The 14572-nt window shown below is 38.0% G+C and overlaps 1 protein-coding gene across 1 annotated transcript in view; it reads right to left on the bottom strand.

The window, feature by feature from the left end:
• Nucleotides 1–14572, bottom strand: part of CDC73 (cell division cycle 73) — a 108717-nt gene that overhangs the window by 67879 nt on the left and 26266 nt on the right. The window contains exon 10 of the mRNA XM_067300764.1: nucleotides 5930–5994. Coding sequence (XP_067156865.1) covers nucleotides 5930–5994 — 65 coding nt within the window. The remainder of the gene's footprint in view (nucleotides 1–5929; nucleotides 5995–14572) is intronic.

Below are 14572 nucleotides of genomic sequence, written 5' to 3'. Positions count from 1 at the left end.
TTGAGCCCCTGGAGGGGACGGGGCGCATCCTCTCCTCACGCACAGCTTATGCACGCGCGGCCCGGAAACCATGTTCCGTGGCCGAGGCAGCGCCAAACACTTTCAAAGCAGCTGTTGTTTCGCAGGCTCCTCCCCTCAAAACCACTCCAGATGCCTCCTTCAATACCACTCGCTCACAAACAATTTAATGAGATTAGAACATGACATGGAAAACCATTGACATGTAGTTATATCGCTCCTATCTAACATTTAACTTTTTTTTTTTTTTTTTTTTTTTTTTTTTTAAGAATTAAGTGCTGTTCACCTGCATATTGAAAGACGACATCAAATTCTACCATATGCTTCTGAAGAGCTATTTCAAGTTTTGGCACTGAATTACACTCTGCTTGCTTAATTCCTCAGAATAAATTCAAAACAAAATAGAATATGATCTCATGGATTTACCTACTTACACAGAAGCATATCAATTATCTGAAGTCTTATATAAAATACACGCACATACTACGTTGATTTCTTCTGCCCCTACACATTTCCCAGGCTTTGAGGTTACAGAAACTTCTTAGCTTTCCCCTTCATTCTACTACAGACAGAGGTTAAATAACCTCCCCAGCAAAATAAGATTACTGAGATTCTACTATACTCAAAAGATTTGGGGGACAGTAACAGGAAAGTACTCTGATTAGTTAGTGCTCAAAAAGTGACACCAACCGTGACATGATGAAACAAGGCCTCTGAGCATAGGGGAGCAGAGCCCGTGTTCCAGTTCTTCCGAAATGAAGCCTGCCTGAAGTGTAGCTTCCAGACTCCAGGCACAAAGATACTAATACAAGTAGGTGTTCCTATGCAATGTATTTAACTGTAATGTAATGTATTTTCTTTACTTATCAATACTCTCACATGGATACTCAGTGTAATTTTACAACTGAAAGATTGTTGTAAAGCCTGGCATGTTACACCAGCAAGCTGGACATTAGTTTCATTAAGTTATAGGAAAAAAACATTATCGCAGCACTTAGAAGGACTAAAAATTTTTAAGTTTTATCTCTAGTAGGAAATTCTATATGTTTGAATATACTGCAGAAATTTTCATTTGAGTTTGCTACAAGCAAAATGCCTCAAACTAAAACCCTAGTTAACTACCCTGATTCTTCAAGTGTAGCCCCAAATTATCTGATAAGAATACTGCCTTAATACACAGAAGAGCTGTTACCTTTAAACAACATCAGGGCAACAACAGTCATGGCTGCGTGTGCCTGCAGATGATCAACAACAGCTTCCATTACTAGCAGCAAAAACAAAAGACAAAGGGAGCTTCTGAGCTCCAGCAGCTACAAATACCAAAAGAAACCAGGGGTTAAAAACAGTAGAGCTTTCTGGCAATTAGGAAAGGCAAAAGTAATTTCCAGAAGGGTTTAAAGCAATGATATGCATATCTTATTTGATTACATTCAAATTTATGACAACACTGAATCACCCCTCAGGATTAAGTCAGGACTCCCAGTACTTCAAGTAGAGGAAATCATTCTGAAAAAGATCTTTTTTTTTTTTGTGCAAACCTCAATAGTTTCCAATTGACACAGCATTCGACAGTGTTTTGATCTATTCTTTTCTCTCATATCAGTTGAGGTCAAGAAAACTCAAGAAAAAAGCACAAAGATGGGTAAAATCAGCATCAGTGACTAAAGCCCAAGTTATCCTCACAGAGAAGCAAATGTTATCTGCATCTGCACACTGTTGATACAAAGCATGCCCTCAGCTTGGAAGAGCATATACCTCAGCGCTAAATTGTACAAGCCAGCTTTGATGGACAGGCAGTTCACAAGCAGCTTCTCTAGGACACTACCACGGGTGCAGACAGCTTGCCTGTTCTCATCTGGACATCTCAAGCTACAGTAGCAGTTAAATATTTCATGTTCTCTGGTTACAGCAATAATTAGTTCAAAATTCAGTTTCATTATGTATAATACAAGAGAAAGGTCAAACCCACTTTTTAGGCTCCCACTAGATGGCACTGGCTTAATCTCCAAGTTAACATTTCTCTTTAGTCAGAAAAAAGCAGCAATATAAGGCCCTGAACATGTCTAATCTACACAAGTAAAGAACATCTTGAGAATATCAGCTTAAAATTCTCTCTCACCGTTCCCTAGCACCCTGCATGGTACAGAGACACTAACACACTCATCTTCCCTAGCTCTGTACCTCCTATTTGATTAATTTCAAACCATAAACTTTTCTACCTAACAGGAGATTAGGGCTTAAAGTGAAGTGTGGAGGTAGACCTGTATGTTTCTAGAAGACATGCTGTCTCCTTTGCAGTACTGTACACACTGCTGGGCAGCCCAGCAGCAAGAGCTACCGTGACCATCTTATGGTTTCCCAAACTTAATCCACCCAGGCAAATAGGAGGAGTGGCAGGTATTTTAAAAAAAGGGTTTCTGAGGAGGATGTCTTGTTATAACCAGTTCCAGAAGTAATGAAATCATGCCTTCACAATAAAAATTCATTAAATAAGTCACTTCTTTCTAAGAGAGAGTAAGTGTGCCAATTAAGCAAAAACCCTGTTACAGGGAAGAACTGCCAGCAGCACAAGTTATTTTAGCTGACATTACTAAAAAAAAAAAAAAAAAAAAAAAAAAGCCCACCATTCACCATCTGTTCTGGCACAAATTTTGAATGCTAAGAAAGTTTCCAATATCACTGTGGAAAAGAAAGCAGTCAAAATGCAGAAGTTTGTTTTGCTATTAAAAAAAGCAACCATCTAGGACAACTCATATTTCAGCAAGAACAAATACAAACCAGAAGTTTTGCACATTTCATATAAATCATTACAAACAATTATAATAAGAAGTAGAGAGCAAGCAGAAGACAGGGAAGATAGCAGGCAACAACAACAACGAAAAAAACAGATCACTCATTTTACATGAGAAGCGGATAGGCAACTCCAGACAGTGGGCCACAGTTTACGTTTCAGCTAATAAATAGATATCTACAAAGTTTTTCCTGTCGCTAGCAAGAGCTTAACTTTTGCAAGCTTATGGCTCCATCAGCCTCTTAAGGTAAGCACTAGCCACCAAAACAAAAGGTTTAGTTCAGACCAAAAAAATAAAAGACAATGTGTGACAAGGAAGCCAAAATAATCAATATAACATAGTTCAGACAAAGAAAATAAAGGACAAGGTGTGACAAGGAAGCCAAAATAATCAATAACACACTTGAGAGAAACAAATCAAAAGCAGGAGCAGATATTATCAATAATGTCAGACGCTCAACTGAACCATCACATTAGGACAAACAATCTCTTCCAATAGGCAGCTCATAACCGATGCGGAAACTGGAGCAAAAATAGGAGAAAGCAATAAAGACTGAAGATAAGGAAGAACACCCAACTCATCTATCCCAAGGCAATACTACCTAATGCCTTTGCACACACTGCTGGTGAAATCTCCCTTGGAATACTATGTACAATTTTACTTTTCCATGTTCAGAAAAAGATGAATTCAAACTGGAATAGCTAAAGAGAGACTACCCACATGGGAACTGAAAGCTTATTTCAGAAGAGGGCTTGACTGGTTTCACCAGGCAAAATAAGAGGTTGCAAGAGAGTATGGTTGCTCTCTAAATACGTCATGGAAGCAAACACCACAGAAGAAGCACACAAGGTATTTAAGCCAAAAGAAAACACTGGCATAAGAATAAAAGTTTTAGAGTTCATCATTAGTAAGTCAGCTGGAAATCGGAGGTCTGAGGTTTGAAGACAGCCTCTAAGAACAACCTAACATTTCAATTGCACTGAGATGGATTTTGATGAGTTCAGGAAAGGAATTACATTACCCTTTCCTGTGAGGAGAGCAGGCAAGACATAACATAGGATGTAAATCCTATGCTATCCTCTATATTCCTATGGTTTAGCCAATGAGTATAATGTACTTATCCATTAACCTTTTGGGGAGAAATTACTTTTCCATTTCCTCACAGTTTTGTCTGGCATTAAAAATCAGGACAAACCACAATAACACTGTGAAAAAAGCATAGTGTGAAATTTAGTAGCTGGTAGGAGAATAAGTACTCAATACAAAAAAAAAAACGATCTGAAGATTAGGGGTTAGGTCTATGTGGTCCATCACTGTGACAAAGTTTAGACAAGAACAGATGAACATTTCTGTGCCACGTAACTAACAGATTTATTTCTTCCCCTCTAAAATACGAAGTCAATATGTCACCACTATTTATGAATGAGCTGAACATTTAAGGCATCTTTTTAATAGTCTGGAAAACTCAAAAACTCACTTAGAAAAAAATCACTTAGAAGTTCTTTCTTAGAAAAATGTCTAAATGACAGATGGAATTTTAACGCTTCTCGTGACACCAAATGAGACTCTATGTGCAGTCATGCATTAAGAAACAATTATTTCCAAAAGTTCTAGTTTACATTACAAAAAAGATTTATTCTAATATTAGCTGTATTTTCTTCCTTAACAGAACAAACCATCAAGGACAGCTCAGTAACTCTACTTCAAAATGTCAGGTAGCAAACTGAGTATGAGCCAGGATTCCTAGAACAAAAAAGCCTTATAATTACTTCTTTTAAATGAACTCTGGAAAAAAAACTGTTTTTAGAGTTACTGTGCATTCTTTCACTTCCAGAGTTCTTACACTATGAAGTTTAAAACCTTTGACTGTTTGTACTTTACTAGAAGCTTGCTTTCACCCTGCCCCGGACAACTTCAACACAACCCATTTAGTAAATCACAAAACCACCATCTGAAACAGACACAACATTACGCCATGGAAATCTGCCCTGATGCTGCTTGACCCCTCACTAAACAGCAAGTGAACTTGTCAGTAAACTAACAAGTGCAAGTAGCAAGAAGAAACCTTTGGGCATAACGGACTATTTTCTTTCTTCACCAGTGAACTTCTGAATTCATCTAGAAACACTGCTGTTTAGAACTAAATGGACTCCTTACTTAAAATACTAAAAAATTAACTAGATGGCAACATTTTAAGACCGAAGGAGGTTTGCAATGAACAACTTAAGCATGAGCTTTTACTGGACAAAGAAAAAAAAACAAAAAAGCGCTAAATGGTTTTACGAAATTTACATTCTAGATACTATTTTATGTTCAAATTAGGAGTGCAAACTAGAAGTAGTGCACAGATTTAGGATAGTGTTTAGTGCTGTCTATTCATCAGATTTATATAGGTATGCAGATGGCAAGAACCTTAATGAGGGCTCTACATTAGTTTTGTAGCATCTGTCCTCCTTACCAGCAGATCAAAACAGCATTAGTTTGAGAGCATTCAACCCACTTCCAAAAGCGCAGACAAATATTGGCAAAAAAAGGAAATCTGTTTGAGGGTCTCTTTTCTCACCTGTATGTGTAGCAATCCACACCAACATCATCATAAAGTCACATGAAAGAAACAACTGTCAATCTCACTATGATAGAAAGTTTCAACAATAATGCAGAGGTCAAATTCTCCCACCACTAAACAAATTTATTGTTATTATATTAAACTCAAAGTAGGAAACAGAAATACCCTAAAGCCTGCTTTTATTACTTCAGTTTTGAGAGTATCGTATCAGTTATAAGTATGAAACAAGTCATGTCCTTAATAGGTACAGATAAGGCTAGCAAAAATCTTCATTTAAGTCAAGCACAAAATAGTTGTAACTTTCACAAAAAAAAATCTTCCAGTAAAGCCTTCCCATCCCACCTTTTTTACTGTAGACATATCCCTTGAACAACAAATCTCTGAAATGTACAGACCAAAATTAAAATATCTTCTTACAGAAAATAACTTTCAATAATTCTATTAGTCAGCTCAAGTGACCTTCCAGAGCCTAGGCAAGGCTGACAAACATACAGGTACACTATCATCCCTATACAACATATTAAAAAAAAAAAAAAAAAGACTTTTAGCTTACCGTTACAGACTTCAAAGTCATTCCATGATAGGTGCCCATGGTATCAATTTTAAAGCCTTCCGTTTCTGCAAAGGAAAAAAGGCTCTTGTAAATCATTATGAACATGGGGACATCATGTCTAAACTGACATAACTGGAAATGTCTTTCAAGTTATTTCTGCAAGGAACAGGTCTTGTTGCTGGTAGGGTTTTAGGTTCTGTTCACACTATAAAACCTGGTTAGTAATTATGGAATCTGTGTTTTTTTTAAGGCAATATTTCTGCTTTCTACAACCAAAGCAAGCTTTTCCTGCTGCACAGACCACTCAAATGACTGCAGAGAAAGGACATAAATTTAAATCTTTGCAAGAATGTGCTGCAACACACATGCAGTATCAGAAATTCTTCTTATTACAAGATGGAGAAAACTCATATTCCCAGAATGCATTATAATGCAACATATTGAACTTGTAGTTATATGCATGCAAAAATATGCTCAATAAGAAACTGGTTTACAAACAGACTATAAAAGCAGGGCTACTTAATAAGGCAAATCCACTTTTGGGGTGCAGAAGAGCAATGATATTATTACCATATGATACATAGCACAGAATCTGCATAAATTCATACTATAAGACCAAAGTTACTAAAAAGTTCCCCCCCCCAATAGTTTTAATGAGGCAGAACTTATGCTGAGGTAAATGCCACAAGTCTGTAAGTGCTCAGTGACTAAACCTGCTGCTGATAACCTTCTCGCTTTTCAATAGTCCTTCTCCGTCCTCCTATTTTCAGTGCACTAAGTCAGCACCTGCATGCTGGCACCCAAACTTGCAAGAAAACCTTTTTCCATTTGTACTTTCCCTAGTCTCATATCTCTGCTGTCAATTGACCCTAAAAACCAACAGCTCACTTCATTCATACTTAAAATGGCATGATAACCCCCATTCATTCATACTTAAAACGGCATGATAACCCCCAATCAAGCCACAGCTGGCCACAATAAGCATCGACATAGCAACTGCAAACATTTTTCTATGCCTAAGCAGTTTTTGTGCGATTCCAGCTAGACTTGTGTAAAGGATACTGTGCAGAAACAATTATTGGGAATAGGGAGATTAATGCCATTTATTACATCACCTTCACACAATGCATCAGCACAAAAGCATTAAAGGCCAAAAATAATGCTCTTTCTTGAGCATACAAAAAGTCCAAGAAAAATAACAGATGCTCCAAGACTATTAGAGTTTCTTACTCCTATCAAGAGTAAATTAACTTAAATTGAAACTCAGACAATCTTGAAAACAATGCAGATGCTCTAGGAAGACTCTATGGTTGCTCCTCCTTTCTTTCTTAAATGAGGAAGATTATCAGACAGTTGTAGGAAATGAGGCAGAGAAGCTTCCCAGATTTTATGACTCTCTAGTACCCAGACAAAAGATGCCTAAGAGTTAAAAACTGATGATGTTCCTCCCACCACAGAGGTATGTATCTACTTTCTGAACACCATTTTTGTTTTTTCTCCTTTTCCTTGAATGTGCTACCCAATCTTTTGCCAACTACCAAGTGAAGAGCCTAGAGTTACGGACCATGTTTTGTTTTACATGCACTGTTCACCATGCCAGAAGCCATTCTTGACCTCAGTGTGTGAAGACACCTCAAGTCCAGCCGTTCCATACATCAGCTTCTTAAGGCCTTCCTTCTCCCAGACTTAATGTTTCTGAGCTACATAGAATCAGTTCTGAGAAATCAAATGCAGGTACAGTCATGAATGCAGTCTTTACTTAAAGGAAAATTTTTATGAAGCCTAGCTTCTCTTTATAAAATTGATATTGCCTTTCCCCACCATCCCCAAGAAGTAATTATGCATTGAGTCTCAGCTCAGGATTCACAGAACTGAACCTGAGTTTAAGATAGTGAAGTTGCATCTGACCAACATTTCCACGGACAACAGTTTTCTCAACTATATAGGTCACTGTCGCTGGGCAAGAAACATTAATATTTCAGGTGGTGCCTGGGGGCTTACAGAATACTTGGCAGAGCTCTCCAAACTTGGAGATGCTTTTGCTGACCTGAAGTGACATAAAACAGAGATGAATAATCTAGGATGACAGTTGCCTGTGAATTGCAGAAGGTCAGCAACAGAGGAATTTTTCCCCTCCCGGCCTGGCCTATTATGGGTTCTTCTTCCCTGGGACATACAGAATTTCGAATTATTTCAATCAGAAGCTCTTCCCAAACTCCAATGCATACACACACACCTGAACAAGACCAGCAAGCACCACTCCCCCATCATGCCTGGTCTATCACAGTTCCTTTTTTTTCCAAGCACGAACACCAGTTCTGTTATTACCTCCACACATTTGTTCCCTGTTTAGGTTTCTATTCCTTCCCTTTGGTCTCTTCTATTTTGTCCCCAACAAAACCTTGCATTCCCCCTGAATTAATACCCCCCCCACACACCCAACTCTCCATTAGTACTGCAAAGGGAATAAAGGCGCACAGACGTTGATTGTCAGAGAAGAGTCAGTGGCACAGTTAAAAAGTGAAGCAAATGGGAGAGAGGCACTGGTGGGGCACAAGCCTTTGCTCTACCACAAATGGTTTCATCTTTTGCAAAAGAGAGAGTCCCTTGTAAAATTTGTCCCAGTTCCATTTAATGAGCAACAAGAGCCACTAAACATGGCTCTAGCCATCACCGGCTTCCTGCTCCCAGCCTTCTGCTAACTCTTCCTGCTAGCAAGCAACCAGGATCCCAAAGAGCCACTGTTCACTCAAGCATTAGAGAAAGGACACACTATGCTGCTTTTCAGGCAGCTAAATGGGCCTCCCAAAGCTATTTAACAGCTACTCAGGTGGTTTTAAAAAAAAATCAGCCATCAGTAAAAACTGGCATAGTGCCTTTTCTTAGTGATGTAGATCTGAGAGATACTAAATGGCCAACATAAGGCATAAGGTGGAAATGCCAGGGTCTGCTACCTATAGGTAGTGGGGCAAGCAGAGGATGCCACCTCCCAAACCCCTGCCAGCTTTGAACCTGCCTACCTCAAGCTCTTAAGTAATTGCCAAATGAGAGTTAAGCATTACCAGCTTCCAGATGACCGCAGCAACCCTCCTTCAACTGATAATAGCATTGACACTGGTCTTTTCTCAGAATATAGCCTTCTTCCCGATTCTCTGACATCTAGCATGTGTCAGTCTACCAGTCAGCCATCACATTTATTACAGACTTAAATATTGCCACAAGTGAGAGCTCTGTCACTTGCACAATCACGACCCCCCTCCCCCCCCCCCTTTTTTTTTTTAAAGAAAATGTTAACAGTTTGTACATCTGGCTACACACAGTACCTTCAACACCACTCCCTGTACACAGCCTATGCTAAGCTGAAAACAAATGCTTCCAAGGCAGGAACTCCAGCTATGGCCATGTTCCCGCTTAGGGAATGACTGAGAAGCTGTTATCCACGTCACTGCAGCTGGCTGTAAAAGACATTCAAAGGCCGGGACAGAAAGCGGCGCAGCACTTCTTCCAGAATATTCGCTGAGGGCAGCGCCTGACCTCAAGCAGTCCCTGGTGCAGCTGCTCAAAACCACTGCTGGGCTACAACAGGCCCAAGAGGCCAGAGTAAAGAAGAGCAGAATACAGAGCAACCAGGGGACGTGCTGCCAGCATACATCAGTGCAAATGCTGTATCACAGCCTCTGACTAAGAGGAGAAATGCAATGTGCTTCTTCCCTCCTTCCCCCTCAATTCAGCTCCAACCTCTGCTGCTGAGTCACGCAGCAGCACAGAGATGAAACATTCACGACCGGCTAAGAATTTGTTTGCAACTCCAAAACTGTGATTTCAAAATCACAGCTTCACTGATAGTAACAGAGGAAGAAGCTGAAATTATAAGCCAACTACTAAAGGAAAGGGTAAGTATTTAAGATGAAAAAGAGACCTTAAATAAACAAATAATCATGATGGCAAGACTCTGGATCTTTATTTTCAAACTTAGGATTAGATATGGAACAATTGCTTATAAAGAAAACTTGAGAGTCTTTAATGCATTGGGATTTTTCAGTAAATTTACAAAACAGGCTGTACTGTACACCTTTCTTTTAAGCAAAAAGCAATCCATACTAAATATTTTAAATGCAAGTCTAACACTGAAGAATAAATAATGCAAGCAAAACCCAACAGTAATGCACTGTGTCAAACTGTATTCCAACTGTTTGCCAGATGTAATCAGTTTTATAAACAAAAACATTATTAAAACCATCTTGAATAAGAAAAGCCTTTAAAAACTACATCATTATGGACTAAACCCAGTAACTACTATTGAATAATCAATTCCAATGCTTCAAAATATAAACTAGTCAGTTAATATTAAGACTATCTTTTTTCCTGTAGTCATTGCGTGTATTACCACCATAATTTCACAGTTCAATAACCCAAAGGTTGTCAAAAGAACCATACATATTTTTGATGTGGTTCATCACTAGTTACCTTTCCAGCATCACGATATATCAACGTGACTGCCTCCTCTCATTTAAAAGAATTAGACCTGGAAATTAAAATAAGCACACTAGAGCATCAGCTTATTGGACTGATTATATTCTCCAAAGTGTGGACATACATTGCATTTCCTTTCATATGAGTATTAATACTCAAAGCGCCTTGCCTTTGCTTAAAGGCCATTGCTCCACTTCAACCTAGGTCACACTGCATTTTGACTCTGCACCTGATGCCCTTCTAGCAGCACCCAATCTGGGTGCAAACTTGAGCGCTGATACACTAAAAAAGGAGTAAGTTTCAAAAATGCTTAAATTAACCTGAATTTCTGGAAGGGAATCTAGGCAAACAGAAGCAGTACAAAGGATCATTCATGGCTTTGAAACACTGGAGAGCCTAGTTAAAGAGTTTGTTTGAATTGTGGATGAGTAAGATTGAATAACCACTTCTTTTTCCAGCTGTATACTTTTTGAAACAGAGATAGCAACAGCTCTGCTGACTCCCCAGAAAATGATTCACTAACGCATTTTCACACCTACAATAATTAAATCACTGACACTGAATTTCACTCTACATGAGTTTACTGAGCACTCCTTTTCAGTACTATAAAAAGTAGAAGTTAGTTTCATGCCTACATTTCCAACTATATTAACTAGAGTTTACAAAATTCCCAGCACATGTAAAACATTTCAATAACCACTTTACAAGCAGGTAACACCAGGTTCTTAAGTTTCTCACAGTACCAACAGAAAAATCACCATATGAATCTGTGTATGTTTTCCAGCAACGAACAGGTATGTTAACAAACTACTTGGTCACATCAAGTCAGAATATAGCGACAGAGACTGTAATCTTCCCCCCCCCCCCCATGGGAATGTCTTGCACATATTCTCTGCTAGAAATAAGCAGAATCTTGTATCCTTAAAAATGAATGGAATTAATAAAAAAGTCTAATAGGACAGTCGAGTTTCAGTATTCTGGAACTCCTACTACTTAGGCACAGAAAGAAATCACATTTTATAGTCCACTACTTCCTAGGTTTAACATTAGGACTGACTGAAATCTCGCCATACACATTTTCTGAAAAACTGCTGCTGTGTTTGAAAATCCAACCCAGTTACATGAACGATTCAAACATAAAATGACAAGAGCAGGAAATTAATGGCAAGCTTTCCTGAAGGAAACGTGGATATAGGGAAGAATGTTCTTTTCACTGTTATGATATGAAGTCAGTTGGCTGTACAGCAAGCCCTTTTCCAATTTATACTAAATAGACTTAAAACAATATTAATTTTTACAGTGATTGGCTTTTACTGTGTTGACACCTGGACAGCAACAACAGCAGACATGCAAGAATAACATTCCACAAACTGTCCTTAAAGGATGGGACTTAGACATTATTAGAGTAGCACAGGGAAACTTTACATTTCCATCTATACTGTTAGACACACTCAATGGATCAGAAAATGCAAATCTTCAAGATAATCTCAGCACTGTTTTACACTCTGGAATCACTTAAGTAACAAGCACATGAAAAAGTCTCTCAGGTACAGCCACCTAAAAAACTGGGGAAAACCAAGGTATTTCATTCAAAACAGATTATTACCTGCAGTGTACTATGGAACAAACATCACATTAGCTCAAAGCTTTAGTCCCCTTCCTCATCAAAGCTGCAGCGCTAAGACATCCATTCGAGAGAAAGCTACAAACTGACTCAGGACTGCACAAGCAGTTCAGCTGACTGCAGGTATAACGGATTATTTCTTTGCTCTTCAAGAATAGTATTCAACAGTTACAAAGCCCCCTCACATTTATTATTAAAGCAACCTAAACCAGTCTAGCAACAAAGCCTGTCCCTTTTGGCATAGAGATTATAAAGGTAAGCCAACCAAAGAAGTATCCTGATACCACCTTAGAAGTAACCATTCATCACAAAGGTAGACAAACTTGACTGCAACTCAGTCTACTTAATGTATCTCACGTTAACGTTTTTTTTAACCTGCTATTTTAGCTCTACAAGCTTTGAATCACTGCTAAAAGTAAGACTATTGCAGATATCCATATTAAACCAACACAGAAATAGTCAAAGACACAGCTGACCTCCCTGCTGCCTAAACTTTAAGTCTCCATGAATAATAGTACAGTGTACTGTAATAGTGTACTAAAAGAATATATAAAATATCATATAAAACTGCAAATGGCATTTAGCTACAATCACCATGCAACTGTCAGAGGAGTGCTGTGAAGCCTTCGTAGAGTTTCAAGATCTGAGGACAGAGCAAACAGATGAGACCCAAAGGCAAAGGGCTAGGAGCTGTTGCTTCTCTTGGCTTTGTTTCAATCTTAAGCTAAAATCACTACGCACGTTGTTATGCACGTCATACAATCCTCCCTACTGCAACCCTTGGTCAACCGGACATGCACAAAACAAATCATACACAGAGTAAGATCTGGAAATCCTTCATACTCAGAAATCTGTAGGGTTCAGCTTTAGGTCATTTGCTATCCATCATTACTAATACACATGAACACTTTGGTCAGAAGACTGCATGTTATTGTACCTAGAACTTAAGTAATCTGCCTCCTTTGCCTTCAGACTTCTTCCCCAAAATCCCACATACTGCAAGTTTTCAATAAATAGACTACTGGCAATTCTGGATTCTTATTAAATTGGCTGTTAAAAAAAAAATCTTTGTGAAACAGAGATGTCTTAACTATTTTTCTTTTAGTGACAACATCACTTCTGCACTGTATTTCTGTTGGGGCCACAACTTGATTTTGAGAGCATTTAAATTAAAAATGCTTTAAGGAATGAGATCATTGTAACACAGTTGCAAACAATGCATATAGTTCAGTTTTAAGCCAAGTATATTATTTGCACTGCATGGCACAGGAAAATGTTAATATCTAATTATGGATTTTGAAAATTACTTCAAGGTGAATTTCAATTACATTATATTCCTCACAGAGTTTGAGTCTCTTACATTAGAATACCCCAGAAATAAGTAAATAAATAAATAAGGTCTTGTGCTATTTTCTAAAGTTAATTCACAGCTGAGGAAAAGATCTCTGATATCTCTAGGTCCTCTCCTAAGAAATCTAGACGTTAATTACTAATTCCATGGAACTTCTATAACTACTACACCAATGTCATTCATAAATCAACACTGTAGAGGAAACACATAGTTTAAGAATAGCACTGGTGTAGTACCAAGTCAGGTGGAGTGTAGACTAGCATTAGAAATACGAATCAGTTATTTGAAAGAATGTATTTTTTTTAAATACACCATGAAAATTAAAGTATGAAATTATCACAGTGTGTGACTAAACCAAAGAAAAGAAACTGAAAAGGCAAGGTGTGTAAACATGTTTTAAAAAGGAACAGAGTGATAATGATAACTATGCTGATGTAGAATATGACCATTTCAGGCACTTCATAATTACTATGATGACAAAAGAACCTTTCAGCTGGAACAAGACCCACAGGATGGTTCAGTCCTTTTCAGTACTGACAGAATCCTCAAAATCCTCGGAATTACACAACACATAAATGCACTTTTCATTGATATTAATTACAAGCAGAAACAGGTTTGGTTTTTTTCTTCCCCTGACAATCATTTAATTTCATTGTTCTTTGATTTCTGCTCACAAATTTCTATATTAAAACTGCACTGGTAACCTGCTGGACAAACTCTTCTGGGTTCTTTTTCCTGCCAGACAAAACCTGTTACTTCCTATGACCTCTTGAACCACACACACAATAAAAGCATAAAATATATTCACCTGTTTAATAGAGATGTGCTCTACCTGGGTTGCTTACTGAAACTATGCAATTCATCATCTAGAGGAACACTGGTCATCCCCTTACCAAAGGATGATAAAAATGTATTTGCTGTTGTAAAATAGTCCACAACATGATATATGCATTAATACATTTTAACTGTCATACTTGTCTATTAATTTCCTTCTCTAACTTTAATTTCTTACTGTCCAGGATAGATATTTACCGTTTTTTACTCTTAAGAGGAAACAGTAATAATAGGAAAGCTACATGGCAAATGCTCAAGCCTTGAAGTTTAGAAATTATCAGACACAAAACTGAAGAGACATTAGTAGAAATACTCTTCATGTTCTGCTTGGAAAAAAAATCAGAGGAGGGGGACACTTTTT

Source organism: Apteryx mantelli, chromosome 8 (assembly GCF_036417845.1).
Source record: "Apteryx mantelli isolate bAptMan1 chromosome 8, bAptMan1.hap1, whole genome shotgun sequence".
In the NCBI taxonomy this organism is placed as follows: domain Eukaryota; kingdom Metazoa; phylum Chordata; class Aves; order Apterygiformes; family Apterygidae; genus Apteryx; species Apteryx mantelli.
Note: the sequence above shows the minus strand (reverse complement) of the source record. Positions and strands in the feature narration are given on the sequence as shown.